A 20484-nucleotide genomic window follows, 5' to 3' on the forward strand; every position below is an offset into this window, starting at 1 on the left:
GACCAGAAAAAAAACTCAGTTACACAGGACAAAAATGTAAACAAACTGTCAGCATATCTTCAACAACATACTCCACCACAAGTCTCCTAACCTCCTGAGGCTGAAGGAGCATCTCAGAGCGGGAGAACGTTAATTTTGGCTGCTTTGTGATTTTATCGCCACTCTCATCCTCCACTTGCTTCCTTGCTAACTTCATGTTACTATGGCACCTCTGTAAATGCTTAGTTAAATTACTGGTGCTATTTCGGGAAGTGGACAGTTCTTCACTTTTAGCACACAAAGTGCATTTGACTACGATGTTCTTCACATCCTTATTTTTCACAAACTTAAAGTAATGGGCGTGTGCCCATCTGGAGAATGTGCTTTCCGACGTTAGATCAGCTGCAGGTTCACTCATCTCCACAGACATATAAACATAGACGCCGCATTGAGCTGGGTGGCCCGTTGCTGGGATATGTCAGAGTGTCCGCCATATTTGATGTGGCAAATCTTCCCCGTAAACCAATGCAAGTAAATGGACTGAACTTCATAAAGCCCCTTTCTACAATAATATTTAATTCGATGCCTTTTATTCACCCATTAAGACACACACGTATATATTTGGGAAACAAACAGGCATCAAAACAACATCTCATCTCATTATCTCTAGCCGCTTTATCCTTCTACAGGGTCGCAGGCAAGCTGGAGCCTATCCCAGCTGACTACAGGCGAAAGACGGGGTACACCCTGGACAAGTCGCCAGGTCATCACAGGGCTGACACATAGACACAGACAACCATTCACACTCACATTCACACCTACGGTCAATTTAGAGTCACCAGTTAACCTAACCTGCATGTCTTTGGACTGTGGGGGAAACTGGAGCACCCGGAGGAAACCCACGCGGACACGGGGAGAACATGCAAACTCCACACAGAAAGGCCCTCGCCGGCCCCGGGGCTCGAACCCAGGACCTTCTTGCTGTGAGGCGACAGCGCTAACCACTACACCACCGTGCCGCCCTCAAAACAACATATATAACTTTTAATGTGATGGTTATAAATAGTGTGCGAAATACCCTGTACACTGCAAACTAGCGACAGATACGCGATAGATAGCTCAGGTAAGCTAATCAGTCAGCATACCGTAGCAAGCTACCAAAACCTGAGGCCACAATAACCAACCTACAAGACTGAATATGATAAATGATGGAAATAGTGGAAAAACTGGAAATAGTGAATGAAAATAAAAATTTACTGTTTTATTTATTGAGTCACCACACAGACCTACTCTCGTTGAATAAAGTGAGCTGAATGAGCGCCAAACTGAGTTCGGCCAGGTTCTAACGTCATACCAAAACAAAATACACTGATTCCTTCACATTCATCTCATCTCATTATCTCTAGCCACTTTATCCTGTTCTACAGGGTCGCAGGCAAGCTGGAGCCTACTATCCCAGCTGACTACGGGTGAAAGGCGGGGTACACCCTGGACAAGTTGCCAGGTCATCACAGGGCTGACACATAGACACAGACAACCATTCACACTCACATTCACACCTACGGTCAATTTAGAGTCACCAGTTAACCTAACCTGCATGTCTTTGGACTGTGGGGGAAACCGGAGCACCCGGAGGAAACCCATGCGGACACGGGGAGAACATGCAAACTCCACACAAAAAGGCCCTCGCTGGCCACGGGGCTCGAACCCAGGACCTTCTTACTGTGAGGCGGCAGCGCTAACCACTACACCACCGTGCCGCCCCCCTTCACATTCAGAAAGGTTAAAAACATTCATCATACGTTCAAAAACGTTCATCATAGTGTGGCACTGTATTATCTAATTCTCACTGCTTATAACTATATACCTACCTGGTGGAGATGAGCTGGGAAACTGAAGACTGAAGGAACAGTAATGAAAAGTATTTTTCCAGTCTCACCTGTGAAAGGTAATCCCATGTGATCTCATTTGGATGGTAAACCTGTTGGTACAGTTAAACGCAGCACATGAATGAGGCATCTTTATTCTCGGCTACTGTCTAGACGCTACACCAGAGATGGTTGAAGAATCTCCACTTTGCCACATCCAATATGGCGGCGAGGATGACGTATGATTCTGCGCAGAAGGTGGCATCTATGTTTATGTGTCTATGCTCATCTCTCTCCTGTCTGACTAGCCTAAAGGAAAAGGAAGTGAAACATTTTGCGCGGACGTTTCACCTCTGCTGATCTCGCATGATTTTGGCGAATTTGTATGAAGGAAAAAAAGCCCACCACTTCATTCCAGGTTAAAAATGCATTGTAACGCGCGTTACTGACATTTGTACCGAGTAAAATATTACCAATTTTTTTTTTCTGTAATGCCTTACATTACCACGTTACTGCAAAAAGTAATGCATTACAGTAATTCGTTACTTTTGTAACGCGTTACTCCCAACACTGGGGGTGAATTACACGTCACGCAAGAGATCTAGTCCTGAAATTACTTTTAACGGTGTTTGAACTGAATATCATCAGTTTTGAAAAAAAAAAATCGTGTATGTGGCAAGAGTAAGAATAATTTAAGCTTGTTTAATGGTTTGATCTGGCCCAAGCAATGAGGACAAAAGATACCCTAACCATGTAGCCTATGTAACTAAGATACATTAACAATCTGGCATCCGTTACACCTACACAAAAAAAAAAATTCTGGGAAAAAAAAAATCAGTATACACCACCATGTTTGAATAAAGAGTAGGGGTAACTTTAAACTTGTTGAACAGTTTGCCTTATCAACTGTGTACGTGTGTCGCAGTGTCTAGAACTGCGTTCTTTTGGGGATCGCACTCGCACACTCTCATAGCCTGCCCTATCTTGTTGGTTTTTTCTCTGTTCTTGCTCTCCCACGCATGCAAGATACAGACGCAGAGGACCCAATCCTATCAAGATCCTCTTAAACTCTCTAATATCACAAGGCAAAGTTATCCAAGGCAAACATAAGTTGAAACGTTCCACTCTATTGCTTTGGCTTATCGAATGATTTATTTTTAAAATCACAAACAAGGTAGGCTACAACTGCGCTGCTTCAAAAATGTAAATTTAACAGCTTCATGAAAGTGTGCTGATGATTACCATGAAAAAAACGTGTCTACTGCACTGCGTTCCTCCCCCAAGTCGCGCGCTCATTCATTTTTGTGTTCTTGGTCTCAGAGCCGCGTGCACGAAACAGACACAGAAGACAGAATCAACATTTAACATAATTAACAATGCACTTTTTACAGAGACGTTTTAATGTTATTCTTTTTTTTATCCAGTTGAATATTTAGCGTACAAATGTATTTTCAGCTCTTAAAAATGACCGAGGTCCGGACCTCGGTAGCCTCATAGCTGGCTACGGCCATGGTGCTGGCCTCAGTATCTCAGAAGGGAAGAGTTTATATTAAATTAAATTAAATTAAATTATTTAATTCCTCCCTTCTGTCTGAGACCATATTTTGTAATTTAGTCCAACCAATGGATTGAAGAGCAATATTTCATAAAGAGTACTATTAAAGGGTTTCCATGACTGCCTTGTTTTTATTTGTGTTTCACACAGCATCCCAACTTTTTTGGAACTGGGGCTGTATAAGGTATGTCCTTGTATTGAAGCTTTCAGGGCTTCTCAGCAAGTAACTGGTGAGAGATGGCAATGTTTATTACAAATTGTTGCACTGTTTGCCCACGCAGTCTTTCACAGAGTGGTGAACCCCTCCCCATCTTTACGTACTTCTGAGAGACTCGGCCTCTCTGGGATGCTCTTTTTATACATGATCATGTTGCTGTCCTGTTGCCAATTAACCAAATTAGGTCGGTTTTTTGTTTGTTTGTTTTAAGCATTACACAACTTTTGTACTCTTTTGTTGCCCCGGTCCCAACTATTTTGAAACGTGTTGCTGACATCAAATTCAAAACGAGCATATATTTTTCAACAATAAGATTTCTTAGTTTCAAGATTTGATATGTTGTCTTTGTACTATTTTCAATGAAATATAGGGTTTCCATGATTTGCAAATCAGTGCATTCTGCTTTAAGTTTTACAGTGTCCCAACTTTTTTGGAACTGGGATTGTACCGTACATCACAGCAAAAAATGAGGGTACAAAATCAGCTGAATTTAGAAAGGGAAGTAAGGAATTTTGAGTAGTTATAAATCCTAGTGAATTTACTTGAGAACTTAATCTAAATTACACCAACCATATTAGTGTTTCTAGCTAAACAAAAGTATTAGGAATTTGGTAAACAAGCAGGTTACTTGCCTATCCGAACAAAATATTGCAGTGTGGTCAGTTAAATTAGTGACGACACCTCAGCGTTTCCATACATGTCAAGTCAAGTTTATTTATATAGCACTTTTAACAGTAAACATTGTCGCAAAGCAGCTTTACAGAATTTGAATGACTTACAACATGAGCTAATTTTATCCCTAATCTATCCCCAATGAGCAAGCCTGTGGCGATGGTGGCAAGGAAAAACTCCCTCAGACGACATGAGGAAGAAACCTCGAGAGGAACCAGACTCAAAAGGGAACCCATCTTCATTTGGGCAACAACAGACAACATGACTATAACATTAACAGTTTTTACATGAAGTCAGTTTCGTTGATATCTCTTCATTGATGGAAACTTGAATGCAAAACTGTTCATGACAACTGCAGTCCTAAAGTTAGCAAGTCAACTGTAGTCCTCAGCCATAAAAGCATTACTGTAAGTGTCCAGAGCGTCTTCCAAGTATGACTTGCAACTGTCCATATGGGGCCGTCCTCCACAGGAGCGATGTGATGAGACTCCAACCAGGCATAGGGCATCAGGATGGATCAGGCAGGTCCAAGGAGCAGAAGAGGTCAGCATCTCGATCTCAGGATTGACATACATATGATCAAGATTAATGGCACCTTCGAAACCTTTTATAAATCATAGAATAATACAGTATTCCAGATTCTGACATCATCTCATGTTTGCATGGTATAGCACTTCCAGTGGTTATCACCAGTGGCAAACGGTTATTAGAGCTGGGACTTCAGCTCAGCCAAAACTTAGCCAGACACATCAAAAAAGCAACAGGGCAAAGGATTTTGCAAGAGATCTGTGGCAGGCTGCCAGGTAGCTCCGTTGTGTGCAGTTGTTGATGTTGATTTTAAAAGTAAACAAGTAAATTACACGGGGAAATGAATACTTAAGTCTGAGTAAAAAAGACTGTGGTGAGTGGAAGAAGAGTGGAAGAAGAGTCTGGAGACAGAAATCTTAGTTTCTCTGTCATTAGCCTGTGCTACTCTCGATAGCACTGGCTTGACTGCTTTATTAGCATTTGCTAACACTACTGATGAACGCTACACTGGCTGGAAGGTTATGTCACCGCCACACTCATGGTACCGACTCGCAGTTAAGCTCGTATTGGCCTTCAAGAAGGCTGAGGGTGATTAAATTTTTGGTCCCTCCCACTATAAATCAAAATCTGATGGGTTAATTCATCGGTCACTTCCTACATAAACATACACTGCCATGGCCTTCTGTCCTGGCAATGAAGTCTAAACCAATGAGTGAGCCAGCTCTAAACTCTTCTCAGCCTAGAGACAACAAATAAGAAAATCTCATTGGATTTTAATGTTGTCTATTTTAATGTTTTCAGGACAGTAACCCTTTCGTTTCATTTCACTGAATGGCCATTCCTAACTACTGTCTGTGAAAATTTTAATTTGGGCCCTAATTTTATACATTTAAATAAATTACTATATTCAAAGTCCTACACTACCATCAGCACAAGTCGTTTATCATCCAAATGATTCCAAAGAGGTAGAGGAACAAGAAATATTCTATCCTCTTTCACCAATGCTCTTTGTACTGGCCATAGAAAGGTCTATCCATTAACATTAGCAGAGGCAATAAGGCATTGTCAAGACATCAGAAGCATAGGTGCAGATGCAAAGGATCATCGAATCTCACTATATGTTGATGATGTCCGTTTATATACGTTTCATCCACAGAAATCCATTCCAACCATAATGACGCGCATTTCACACTCGATTAGATTTCCTGGCTACTAGATAGATTTTTTTTTTTTTAAATCCCTAGCCCTACCTCTTAAAGTAACTTAAAATATGGGATCCCCTTCCCATTTCCCTATTTGGTAGGATAAATGTAATAAGAATGAATACTCTCCTTTATACATTTTTGTTCCAGTCAATGCCTTGCTTTTTGTCTAGCTTTTTTTTTAAAGATTTAAATAAAACTCTGTCAAAATTTGTGTGGAAGAACAAAAGGCCAGTACTCAAGTTCCTTAAATTAATGTAGCCCAAACAAGAAGGAGGTGTGTGTGTACCTAACCTGCTACTGGTCATCTCAAGTTGACCAGCTGGTTTACGGACTGGACTCCAATTGTGTAACCATGGAATCGGAGGCATGTCTGCAAGGACGTAGGTTTGGTATTAACTTTGGTGGGGACATAAACCCAATGCCAACCCCCAGTGGTGCCAACTTCAGGTCAACAATAGAGGGTCACAATATTTTGCTCCGTTGTGTTCCTCCAAAAGAGTATCAATCATCTCTCCAAAGTCCAGACTTTTAAAATTTGAAGTTCAGAACTGCAGTAATTCATCTCATCTCATTATCTGTAGCCACTTTATCCTGTTCTACAGGGTCGCAGGCAAGCTGGAGCCTATCCCAGCTGACTACAGGCGAGAGGCGGGGTACACCCTGGACAAGTCGCCAGGTCATCACAGGGCTGACACATAGACACAGACAACCATTCACACTCACATTCACACCTACGGTCAATTTAGAGTCACAAGTTAACCTAACCTGCATGTCTTTGGACTGTGGGGGAAACCGGAGCACCCGGAGGAAACCCACGCAGACATAGGGAGAACATGCAAACTCCGCACAGAAAGGCCCTTGCCGGCCACGGGGCTCGAACCCGAACCTTCTTGCTGTGAGGCGACGGTGCTAACCACTACACCACTGTGCCGCCCTGCAGTAATTCATGAATAATAATAATAATAATATGCAATTCATTTGATTACTTGCAAATCTTGCATGTGATGATTAACTCATTCTACCAATTTGCAAATGTGTTTTACAAGCGAATAACGCACTGACTGTCGGGAAGGTGTATGTTCTTTTCCCCTCATAAATGGAATTAAAACATATACAGAGCCTTAAACACTGTGTTCCATTAGGTTGGCAGGGGGAGTAGGCTATCTTCTGTGTGATCTTTAACTAGTTTTAGAATGCTAGTTTAAACTGATATGTGATTGATCTAACGGTAAAACAGGATGAGGTCTCTAGAACGTTTTTGACACCTTGAAAGTTTACAATTTTACTTGGCAACAGAATGTATCTGAATTCTGACTGGTGGTTGTTATATTATTGCCCTTTTGTTGTCTTCTTGAGCCCGGAGCGGAGAGGGAGGAGGTAGTGACAAGGTTCTGCCGAAGCGCAGATAGTGTTCTGGTCGAAGAAAATTGTGTAAAATGTATTTCTTCAATTCAGAACACGCTTAATGACTTCTGTCATGTTAAATGAAACGAATGACAGACAAGGAGACTGGATAATAAAGACGTATGACCTTTAGTTATAGTGCATTATACTTTCTTTTCCATTACACCTATACTTTTATACTACATTATTCATTCAAGCCTATATCTAAACTACTGTTATAATCACAATATTTACACTTTCAACCCAAGCCCATCCAAAAACCAATCAGTTCAGCGTATGCATATACTTGGTATGTGACGTTTTCAAAAGAGAGGAGGGAGTAACCAAAAATTTCTGATCAAGAAGGCGGAGGCTGTTATGCTTATTACGTGAAAACGTTTTATTTGATTAAAAGGTGTCTGGGCCACGAACAATGTCCACATCACCATCGGGTTGTTGTTTACATGTGTCATGTTACATGAACTTGGTCAGGGCACTCTGCAGGTCTTAACTGAAGCACTTCAAATTAAGGGTTAGCGGGCTACTAAAGTTTGCAGGCACTTCACAAGCAAGACTAGGTGCAATATTAGCCAACATTAGCACAATTTGATATGATTTAATAATGCCTTTGTGACCTTAATGAACACCAGTTGTTGTCAGTATCAAGTCGGATTGTTATTTACATGCCACACAAACTTAGAAAACAAACAGTCATATTCGTATGTTGTCATTTTTACACACTGAATATGAACTGCTGTTAACTGATTCATTTTACAAGCTAATCTAACGTTGCATTTCTCAAGGACAGTTTCCTAGCTAGCAGTGGGTCACTGCACTGCAACCGCACTTACTAATTGACATGGTAGCCAAACTGCTTCCTATTTTCGTGACCGCGCCCCCAGATTGAATATTCATGAGCAAATTTTGCATGGTGTTTCGCCCAGTGGAAACTACAGGTTACTACGCACCGAGCGTGATTTTTTTTTTTCCTTCAATCAGAAATATTGGTAGGGACATATCAGCCGTCGTTTGATATCGGTAGGAACACGTCCATACCCAATTCTATGCATATGCATGCCTGCACAAACCCCTTGAATGTTTACCATTTATTATTAATAATATGAAAGTTGAAGTTTTCTCTGAAAATGTTGCTCTATGTAACACCATACAGTCTTGGACTACCTTGGGATCTCAACGTTTTTCTGCATTTGATCCCATAGCCCTCAATCCTGAATTTCAATCCTGAAGTTGAATAATGCTGGGCTGTTGGCTTGGACCAGGAAAGATCAGGAAATTTTCATGTTTGGTTTCTAAAAATGTTTTCAAATCATTTTTACAATTGCAAGAAGAATGAATTATCCATGATGGATTTTTTTTTAAATACTTGCAGTTACCACACTTTATTACAGCAGATATTGGGATTGGGGTCTGCAGTGGGAGCCAACCGAGATAAAAGTTTAGGGAACTTGAGTTCACTTTTAAGTAAATGGGGACATACCAGAGGTCTGATTTCTTTACTCTGGCGAACCCTTTTAAATAAAAAGAGGCCTTCAATGGAAAACCTGAGGAGAGTTTGGGAAAGGGATTTGGGTCACTCCATCTCAGATGGGTCTGATATCTGGAAAGCTCTGTCTCCCAAATGCACCTCCTTTGGAGTTCATGAGCTTAAGTTTGGGTTTATAAACAGTATACATTTTACACCTGTTTGACTATAACCAATGTTCCCAAACAGATCAAATTTGTGCTTTAAATGTAAAACAAAACAGTGAACATTCTTTCATGCTTTTTGGCAATGTAAAACATGGGCGATTGCTCTAAGACAACGAGGGAGGCTCAGCCTCCTCTAAAAATGACGAACATCGTGTAGGATGAATTGCGCTAGGCTTATGTTATAGCCGACCTTATAACATTGCTATTTCAGATCCAGAATCATAGAAATATATGTGCTCAACCCAACTACAGTGCGAAATCATTCCGTTATAACTTTCCCCAGTTCGCCTAATGTGTGCATGAGTTTTTCCCCCTCGTGATAACGCGATGCAGCCCAGCCTCAGTGGACTTCAATGGCATTTGGCAGCTATGCGCTTTTCAATATCAAAATGCAAGACGATTATTGGACAAATACTGCGAAAACGCCCGCCCACGGACTCCCAGCCTCAGTGGACTTCAATGGCATTTGGGAGCTATGCGCTTTTCAATATCAAAATGCAAGACGATTATTGGACAAATACTGCGAAAACACCCGCCCACGGACTCCCAGCCTCACAGTGGGAGGGACATGGCAAAGCTTTCCGCGAGGAGACTGGTGATTGGTGAAAGCGGCCGGATATTTTCTTTGATTGACAGCTCGTTTCAACTATAGACAGGCAGCAGTGAATTTCAGTTCAGTCCCATGCAGATTCGCAAGTGGTGTGTGGCGTATTGTAAGAGATCAGCTTACATTTCGATTTCATTCATTACATACGGTTTCTACCAGCTTTTTTAGTTTGTATATATTTTCATTGTAAATAAAGTGTAAATATAGTGTTGTCAAGTTGGCTATCTTAGTTCCAGAAATGTGGTTTATTTGAGTGACTGAACTTGAACTTGAGGGGGCTAGTCAGCTAGCAAGAAAGCTGTGCACGGATGCCAAGCATTGTTGATTTAATTTTGGCGAAGCCATTTGCCAGTCTTCCTTTCGAGGAAAAAATTAAAATTAAAGAGCAGGGTAGACCAATGCCTCAAATTGACTTGGTGAAAAAGGTAGGGAATAATACGTGACCCACATCAACAACAGTAAATAGGCTACTTTAGTAATATGTCATGGATGGACCAAAAATATAGAATCTATTTAAAATGTTTATGCTGAGTATATTATATTGGAATATATATTTTTCTGGATATGAATTAAACACAGCTACAATTTGGAAAACATTTTTAAACAAAAACACAGCCGAGAACATTTCACACTACAGACCTGGATTAAAAGTGAAGGGTTATCAAAATTGTCAATAAAACATTTCTCAGTCAAAATAAGTAAAATATAGGGAAAGTGTCATTGAATGAAATGTGTGGCACCCAGCTCTATGTTTGGCTCCCCAAGGTCAGTGCTTGTGCCTATTCCAGAACACTCTGCTGTTACTGCTGAGGTTCCTGACAAAGAGCTGCTTTCAATCATGATCAATTTTTAAACAACATGCCACAATTTTAAAATATAAAATGTTAAAATATACCCCCTCCCCCCAACACCACCATCATGTATATTGGACAGTAGGCTAATGGGCCAAAAGAACCTGTTATTTCACAGTTTGTGACCCTGCCAACAATCAGCCAGATCAGAGGCAAGAGTATGGGCAAAATTGATGTGTTTTTTCTTTTTTCTTTTAAAATCTGGAAATATCATAACCGACCAGCCTCCCCTGTTTGAAAGACTACCAGCCACCACTGGTGTAAAAATATACATTCTGTTTGAAATGTTTGTTTTTTTAAGACACAATTCTTGTTTTTAATATTGTCATATTTGGCAAAAAAAAAGTATTTTAACTATGTGGGGATGTTCCATCTGTGCCCACATTGTGCTAGTTTAGATTATGTTGCAAGTTGTAAACAGAAAATCACAACATAAGCTCCTTGTGGTTTCTCCGTTTGATTTATTTGAGCAACCGTAAACAGCGCAAACCTTCGCCATTTTGAGAGTTTGTGATGGACTTCCTATGTAGAAAATCACTTCCTGACCCTCATCTGCAGTTTCCTCCACAGCAACATGGTGACATGACATCATATGCAAAAATTTGGTATTCAGCACACCAAATTTCAGCTCAATCACTTTCAATTCCTGAGAAACAGCTATTTGAATTAAAGTCCCTAGTTAACAGCCATACCCAAATGTTGGACACCACTTTATAACATTGGCCTTTCAGGTTTTGTTTGGATCCATACAAGTAGTCCTCTGTTAGAGCTTATTAAATCAAGCTCCACCCTACTTGGTTTGATTGTCATCTAGTGGCTATGTTTTTTTTTTTTTCTCCACGAAATTTCAACTTTTATTTTCCCCCAGATTTTCTCCCTAATTTAGTCATTTGCCAATTCCTACCCACCCAACAGTTCTGCCCCATCACATAACAACTACCAACCAGCGAGCCACTCGGGGACTCTCAACATTTTTTAAAAATAATTATTGAAAGTTAGAAGTTAGTTAGAAATCTTCAAGGTAACTTGATACCAACTTTGGGAACATGGACAATGAAATATCCAAGGACTAGTTTGCAAAAATATTTAGCATGTTAGGCATATTTTCAAAAGATTTGAGTGGGTGTGGCTGAATGCTACAAAAAGCACATTTTTAAGTGTTCAGCCAAAAGACTGTGAAGAAAAAGAAAATGCAGCATTAACCATATTTTTACAGAAATATGTTACTTATGTTGAATGGTTGGTTGTGTCTATATGTCAGCCCTGTGATGACCTGGCGACTTGTCCAGGGTGCGCCTCTCACCCATAGTCAGCTGGGATAGGCTCCAGCTTGCCTGCGACCCTGTACAGGATAAGCGGCTACAGATAATGGATGGATGGATGTTATTTACACTACCGTTCAAAAGTTTGGGGTCACCCAGACAATTTTGTGTTTTCCATGAAAAGCCACACTTTTATTTACCACCATAAGTTGTAAAATGTATAGAAAATATAGTCAAGACATTTTTCTGGCCATTTTGAGCATTTAATCGACCCCACAAATGTGATGCTCCAGAAACTCAATCTGCTCAAAGGAAGGTCAGTTTTATGGCTTCTCTAAAGAGCTAAACTGTTTTCAGCTGTGCTAACATGATTGTACAAGGGTTTTCTAATCATCCATTAGCCTTCTGAGGCAATGAGCAAACACGTACCATTAGAACACTGGAGTGATAGTTGCTGGAAATGGGCCTCTACGTATACACCTATGTAGATATTGCACCAAAAACCAGACATTTGCAGCTAGAATACTCATTTACCACATTAGCAATGTATAGAGTGTATTTCTGATTAGTTTAAAGTGATCTTCATTGAAAAGAACAGTGCTTTTCTTTCAAAAATAAGGAAATTTCAAAGTGACCCCAAACTTTTGAACGGTAGTGTATGTGGGGAAAAAAGCATGATCAGCACCCCCATGGCCAATTTGAGTAAGTTGCATGACTTTACGATAAGTTTGCATAAGCACATTTTACATATTATGCAAACTGTCATAAATGAGTGGCCAAAGATAAAAGTTTCAAAAGCTTAAAAAGTTGCGAAGAGCAGTCAAAATTTTAGGACTAGTTCACAAAAGTAATTTTTGGAAACTAGCAAAAAATCCAACATGGCAAAAATTTGAACCAAATCAACCAATTAAGCAAAAGTCAAGAAAAAATGTTGGAGTGTTTGCTTTACAGTTCTGAAGATATGTAACAAAATATCTTGCAAAATATCAGCAAAATGGTGCACTATAGTGCCACCATTAAGGTGATACTGCTCTCTTTACTTCTCTGAGTAGCAGTGAGAATTTTGCACCATGTAACAATGTTTGGGATTTTTATCAGGCCATCCATCATGTGTTAGTGAACAATAAGAATAACAGTAATAAGAAGAAAATCCTTAGAATTCCAATAGTGTAGAGGAACAAGACAAGTCTGTCACTTTTCTTTCGCTGTTCCCTTCTCCATCTCTTTCTTTCTCAATCAGATTTGACTGATTTAACCAACTTTTTAGCCAAACAAATCAAAAGGTAAGCAGGTAACCACTGTAGCAGGCTCAGGTAACAGAGTGTGTTCCTCACACGATGAACATGTTGTTCACAATACATAGATGTCTTCGACATAACATAAAAATGTATTTCTTTACATTCTATCAGGGCTTTGAACCCTAAGGAACGAAAACGAAAACCGGGAACTTTTTCTATTTCACATGGAACAGAAACGAAACCAGAAACTTTATTATTTTTTATGTTCCGGAACAGAAACGCTTATTAAAAATAATGGTAACCGGTTAATACCGGTTTTTATTTCGTTCCTCAAAGTTTCCGTAGCCTACAAATAAAAAAGCCATTCTTCTCCTGCGCAAGTTTCTATGACCCGCTGAGGTTCACTTCCTGTGTGACGTTCACTGACTGAATGGAGAGAGCGGGAAGGTGGACTGCTATCACGTCTCCATGTGATAAGTGAATTACTGAGCGTCTAAGCAAAGAAGAGCCTGAATGATGCAACCTCCCTATTGGCTGTTTGTAAAAATGTATCAGTTGTTGCCCTTCCCACGGGAATCATCGCGGGCTCGAGAGACGAGACCTGACGAGTTAGTTCGTTGGTAGCAGAACAAAATGTCTGGACACAAATCGGGTTTTCAGAAAAGGAAAGAAAATAAACGGAGGGTTGAAAATACAAAAAAGGAGGCAGAAAATGCAAAACGAGTTTTAAGGTAGGACAAATGGTTACTTTTCTGAGGCAGCCCACCGTGGCTGCAGGCTTTCAGTTGTGCCATTGAATGGTTACTTTTCTGAGGCAGCCCGCCGTGGCTGCCTGCAGGCTTATTTATTATAGCCCATTTAGTTAAAATAGTTGATATAAAATGTTTATAGTTATGTGATGGTTGTCCTGATTTAGACTGGTTTTTTTTTTTTTGGGGGGGGGGGGGGGGGGTTTGCGCGATGTTGCACCCGGGTCCAGATTAGGGCAGAACCGGCTCTGGCTACATTTCAGGTGTAGTTTGTTTTATGAATGTATGTACTTGCATAGATGTGTACTTGGTCTTCCAATATGGCGCCTAACAAAATCTCGTGGCGCGGTGACGTCATGCGGTAGCCCTCTATAGGGCCTGACTAGCCTTTGGTAACACACTAAACGAATTATCTTTCATTTTTGGCACTTTTTCTGTTTGTGTAGATGGGAAGACATACTGAGAATCCAAATCGCCAACATTTGAAATAATAATTGTTTTGAATTATTTCTTGTCTTATTTAATGAAGGTTGTAATAGAATTAGCCTACATTTGGCTTAAGCTGGATGAGACGGAGACATAATTTTATAGCCATTTGTTAAACAGCTGACAGGGAACGTAATTAACCGTTCCGGGAATGAATTTTTTTTGTTCTAACCGGTTCGGGAACGTCTATTTAATGGTGGAACCCAAAACCGGAAACGTTAAAATTCCGTTTCTGTTCGGAACGAACCAATAGGAAAAAAATTCTGGTTCAAAGCCCTGCATTCTATTGATACTTTTGGTTAATTTTGAATATTTTAAATGTGACTTAACATTCTCTACAACCGGGGCAGTACCTTCAACATGACTGAAAAAGAGGTGAGAATGTGCCCTGGGGGCAACACTACTAGTGCATCTCAAAAAATTAGAATATTGTGAAAAAGTTATATATTATAGACTCATTACACATAAACTAAAATGTTTTAAGCATTTTTCTATTTTAATTTTAATCAGTATGGCATACAGTACAAAAACATAAAAAAAAACCCCATCTCAAAATATTAGAATATTTCATTTCGAGTTTGAGTAAAACAGTATGAACACAGTGTATCTCTCGGTCTAGTTCAGTACACACAACCACAATCATGGGGAAGACTGCTGACTTGACTGTTGTCCAGAAGATGATCACTGATGCCCTCCACAAGGAGGGTAAGCCACAAAAGGTCATTGCTGAAAAGGGTGGCTGGAAAAGGTGCACAAGCAACAGGGATGGCCGCAGTCTTGAGAGGATTGTCAAGAAAAGTTGATTCAAGAACTTGGGAGAGCTTCACAAGGAGTGGACTGAGGCTGGTGTCAGTGTATCAAGACCCATCACGAACAGACATCTTCAAGAAAGGGGATACAACTTTTGCATTCCTAATATCAAGCTACTCCTGAGCCAGAGACAATGTCAGAAGTGTCTTATCTGGGCTAAGGAGAGAAAGAAATAGACTGCTGCTCAGTGGTCCAAAGTCCTCTTTTCAGATGAAAGTACATTTTGCATTTAATTTGGAAATCACGGTTCAAGAGTCTGGAGGAAGAGTGGAGAGGCACAGAATCCAAGGTGTTTGAAGCCCAGTGTGAAGTTTCCACAGTCTGTGATGATTTGGGGTGCCATGTCATCTGCTGGTGTTGGTCCACTGTATTTTATCAAGTCCAAAGTCAACACAGCCATCTACCAGGAGATTTTAGAGCACTTCATGCTTCCATCTGCTGACGAGCTTTTTGGAGATGCTGATTTCCTTTTCCAGCAGGACTTAGCACCTACCCACAGTGCCAAAGCTACTACCAAATGGTTTGCTGACCATGATATTACTGTGTTTGATTGGCCAGCCAACTTGCCTGACCTGAACCCCATAGAAAATCTATGGGGTATTGTCAAGAGGAAGATGAGAAACACCTGACCCAAAAATACAGATACGCTGAAGGCCACTATCAAAGCAACCTGGGCTTCAGTAACACCTCAGCAGTGCCACAGACTGATCACCTCCATGCCACACTGCATTGATACAGTAATTCATGGTAAAGGAGCCCCAACCAAGTATTGAGTGTATAAATGAATATACTTTTCAGAAGTTGGACATTTCTGTATTGTAAATCCTTTTTTGATTGATCTTAGGGAATATTCTAATAATTTGAGATACTGGATTTCTGATTTTCATGAGCTATAAGCCATAATCATCAAAATTAAAACAAAAAAGGCTTTAAATATTTCACTTTACATGTAATGAATATAGAATATATGAAAGTTTACCTTTTTGAATTAAATTATGAAAAAAAGGAACTTTTTCATGGTATTCTAATTTTTTGAGATGCACTAGTAATTCTCCTGTCATTTTGGACTGAGGGCAGACTGGATGATACAGTGACTCACCATCACCTCTTGAGGTACAAAGTGGTATTATGAGACAGGATGGACTGGGGGTAGCTGGTTAGCATGCTAACTTCAGTAGATATGTCTGCAACACAATACATAGATGTCTTCGACATGACATAAAAACATTTCTTCACATTCTATTGATAATTTTGGTTAATTTGGAATGTTTTAAACTAAGATTATTATATATAGCACATTTAATGGGAGCCTTGTCAAATGCCTGCTAAAACCTGATTGATCAAAACAGTTATCTGATTAAATGCTGAGCTACAGCTCTTAAACAAAACACATTTACTCATAACATTTAAGATTAAAAACACCTACTTTGCTGGAAAAAATTAAGAGACCACTTCAATTTTTTCTTAAATCAGCATTTGTACGTATGGCAGCCATTTCATTCCAGTGTCTGTGCTGGAATTCCAACACAAGCATTTTACTTCATTTTACCTCATTTTACTTAATGAGGGACTGATGAGATGATCACTTGAACCAAATCTTATTTAAGTATAAAAACCACTGCTGCGGTCATCACTAATCCTCTTGCAATAGGGCCAGTTTGGATGGTAAAAAAAACAGTACCTTAAATTGAATCAGAATACAAAAATATCTATTCATCATTCCAAAAGAGTTAAAAAGAAAAATTTTGCATGAGAAAAAGAAGGGATCAATTCTGGCTTTACTGGCAGAGGGATACAATGAGTGTCAGGTTGCTTCCATCCTCAGAATGTCAAAGACATTGTTCATAGGAACAATGGTCATAAGAATCATAAGAACAAGGTCAAGCAACAGACATTGGGGACAACAAAATTAAAGACTGGCAGAGGGTGAAAATGACTCTCCACTGACTGGGATGATCATCAACTCCTTCGATATGTTACTCAACAACCGTAGGATGACATCAAGTGACCTACAAAAAGAATGGCAAATGGCAGCTGGGGTTAAGTCTACATGAAGGACGGTTCAAAACAGGCTCCTCCGGGTGGGTTTGAAGTCATCCATAGCTAGAAAAAAAGCCCTTCATCAATGAGAAGCAAAGAAGAGCCAGGCTAAGGTTTGCTAAATACCATAAGGATTGGACCAGAGAGGACTAGAGGAAGGTCATCTTCTCTGATGAGTCCAACTTTCAGCTTTTCCCATCACCTGGTCATCTAATGGTTAGGCGGAGACCTAAAGAGGTCTACAAGCCATAGTGTCTCACATCTACTGTGAAATTTGGTGGAGGATTGCTGATGATCTGGGGGTGCTTCAGCAAGGCTGGAATGGGGCAATCTTTTTTGTTTGTGAAGGACACATGAATCAAGGCATGTACAAGGTTATCCTGGAAGAAAACCTGCTTCCTTCTGCTCTGACAATGTTCCTTAACTTGAAGGACTGAGTTTTCCAGCAGGACAAGACTCCATGCCACACAGCCAGGTTAATCAAGGTGTGGATGGAGGACCACAAGATCAAGACCCTGTCATGGCCAGCCCAATCTCCAGACCTGAACCCCTTTGAAAACCTCTGGAATGTGATCAAGAGGAAGATGGATGGTCACAAGCCATCAAACAACGCTGAGCTGTTTGAATTTTTGTGCCAGGAGTGGCATAAAGTCACCCAAGAGCAACGTGAAAGACTAATGGAGAGCATGCCAAGACACATGAAAGCTGTGATTAAATTTTAGGGTTATTCCACCAAATATTGATTTATGAACTAATCCCAAGTTCAACCATTAGTACTGTGTTTAAAATTTAATATGATCTTGATTTCTATGCATTACTTAAGGTCTGAAAACACTTTCTTTTTTCATTTTGACCAGTTGTCATTTTCTGCAATTAAATGCTCCAAGTGGATTTTTATGCACATAATTTTTATGTGGAATTTGGGGGAAATGTTAGTAGTTGTTAGTGGGTCTCATCAACAATGGCGATGAGACAATCTACAGGAGTGAGGTGAGCCACTTGGCCATGTGGTGCAAGGACAACAATCTCCGCCTGAACGTGGAGAAGACGAAGGAGATTGTTGTGGACTTCAGGAGAGTGCACACCCAGCATGCTCCACTAACTATCGACAGTGCTGCAGTGGAGAGGGTGAGCAGCACCAAGTTTCTGGGTGTGCACATCTCTGAAGACCTGTCCTGGAGCAACAACACCGCATCACTGGCCAAAAAAGCTCAACAGCGTCTGTACTTCCTCTGCAAACTGAGGAGAGCAAGACCTCCGGCCCCCATCATGCACACATTCTACAGAGGCACCATCGAGAACATCCTGACCAGCTGCATCACCGTGTGGTACGGCGCCTGCACCGTGTCCTGCTGCAAGACTCTACAGTGCATCGTGAGAACAACTGAGAGGATCATTGGTGTCTCTCTCCCTTCTCTTATGGATATCTATAACTCCCGCCTCACCCGCAAAGCCATCAGGCTTGCAGGTGACCCCACCCACCCATCTCACAGCCTCTTCAGCCTGCTGCTGTCGGGGAGGAGACTGCGGAGTCTCCAGGCCAAAACCAGCAGGCTCAAGGACAGTTTCTTTCACCAGGCAGTCAGGAGGCTCAACTCCCTCCCTGTTCTGCCCCTCCTCCCCCCTCTGCCCCCTGCCACAGATTCTGCCCGCACACACCCCTGCCCCCCTTCAGCATCTGACATCATGTCACCCTCACAGTCCCCCCCCCAACACACACACACACACTCTCAACATTCATTCGCACACTGAACTCAGGGACTGCACATTTCACTTTACCTCGCTCATTTGCACTATTCCGCACTACCTCACCTTAACAGCTATTAGTTTGTTGTTTATACTACTTATTTCATGTTTGCCTGCTATACCTCAAGTGCCCTTGACTGTTTATTTTATGTCCTTTTGCTCCAATTTATATATATATATATATATATATATATATATATATATATATATATATATATATATATATAAATGTGTGTTTAGTCTATGCCTATTTCTTATCTAGAGTGTTTATACTGTTTATATTGTTTATTTCAGTTATTCTATTTTTATTTATTGCATTGCCTGTTTGCACCGTGGGTCAGAGAGGACTGAAATTTCATCTGTGCTGTATGTGGAGCATGTATAGCATATTTGACAATAAAGTTGACTTGACTTGATTTTATGGAATAAAACAAATGTTCATGTTCCTCAAACACATATCGATATATAGTAAAAATCAGAGAAACTGATAATTTTACAATGGTCTCTTACTTTTTTTTCCAGAGCTGTATTTGTGAAACAAAACCATGATTTCATTTTCTATAACATGCTATAAGTTTTGCTATTAAAAAAAAAAGAAATTGTGAACCCCTTCACCATACTCTTCATTCTTAAAACCAATCATGAAGGCTCCAAGTTTTGAAACCTTTACAATTTTCTGTATTTGTTCTGTAAATTTCTGTATTGGACATTATTTCCGTTTCTGGCTAAAAGTACACTGTGCGCATTTTGGCTTCCGCTTCTCACCGGAGCTTTTTGTTTTTCTTTTTTTTCTCCCTTTGTTTTTCTTTTTGTTTGTATAGTTTGATGATTTTTTTGTTTGTTTGTTTTTTTTAATGTTTTGTCTGCTGGTTGTGGTGTAGCTCCAGACCCAGTTGTGGGCATTGGTTCCCTTCAGGCCTTGGTCAGCCATGGGTGATGGCTGTGCTCCTCGCTATGGACTGCAGTGAGCTTGTTGCTCTTTTAACATCGGGGTTGTCCAGAGTTCTGTGCGGCGGTGCTTCTGTGCTTGGTGCAGTGTTCCGAGCGATGTTGCTCAGTGGCGTCGCGATGGCTGTGCAAGTGGTTTGGGACATATCGGCGCTCTGTGCAGCGGTGCTTCTGGGCTCACTTTGTGGATCTATTGTGTGGTGTTCTGAGCGATGTTGCCCAGCAGTGTCACGGTGGCTGTGCAGGCGGTGGGGGATTTATCTTCATGCGCTTTTTGGTGGGACTGTAGGTCACTATGCCACTGGAATGACATTCTGACCCTCTTTTAGTGGACCCCCCCCAACTGTAAAGTGACCTTGGATGTGAGAAAGGCAATATATAAATTTAATAATAATAATAATAATAATCTCATCTCATTATCTGTAGCCGCTTTATCCTGTTCTACAGGGTCGCAGGCAAGCTGGAGCCTATCCCAGCTGACTACGGGCGAAAGGTGGGGTACACCCTGGACAAGTTGCCAGGTCATCACGGGGCTGACACATAGACACAGACAACCATTCACACTCACATTCACACCTACGGTCAATTTAGAGTCACCAGTTAACCTAACCTGCATGTCTTTGGACTGTG

At 40.7% G+C, this 20484-nt stretch overlaps 1 protein-coding gene across 5 annotated transcripts in view; it reads right to left on the reverse strand.

Moving 5' to 3' along the window:
* Positions 1-4043: 4043 nt before the first annotated feature.
* The window catches only part of pou6f1 (POU class 6 homeobox 1), a 156098-nt gene continuing 139657 nt past the window's right edge, over positions 4044-20484 (reverse strand). For 3 of the 5 annotated variants that reach the window (XM_060937321.1, XM_060937323.1, XM_060937324.1), the window contains one exon: positions 4855-6394. In XM_060937321.1, coding sequence (XP_060793304.1) covers positions 6153-6394 — 242 coding nt within the window. In that variant the 3' untranslated portion in view covers positions 4855-6152. The other 2 variants (XM_060937326.1, XM_060937325.1) reach the window with 2 other exon arrangements.

This window comes from Neoarius graeffei, chromosome 13, assembly GCF_027579695.1.
Source record: "Neoarius graeffei isolate fNeoGra1 chromosome 13, fNeoGra1.pri, whole genome shotgun sequence".
NCBI classification, from domain to species: domain Eukaryota; kingdom Metazoa; phylum Chordata; class Actinopteri; order Siluriformes; family Ariidae; genus Neoarius; species Neoarius graeffei.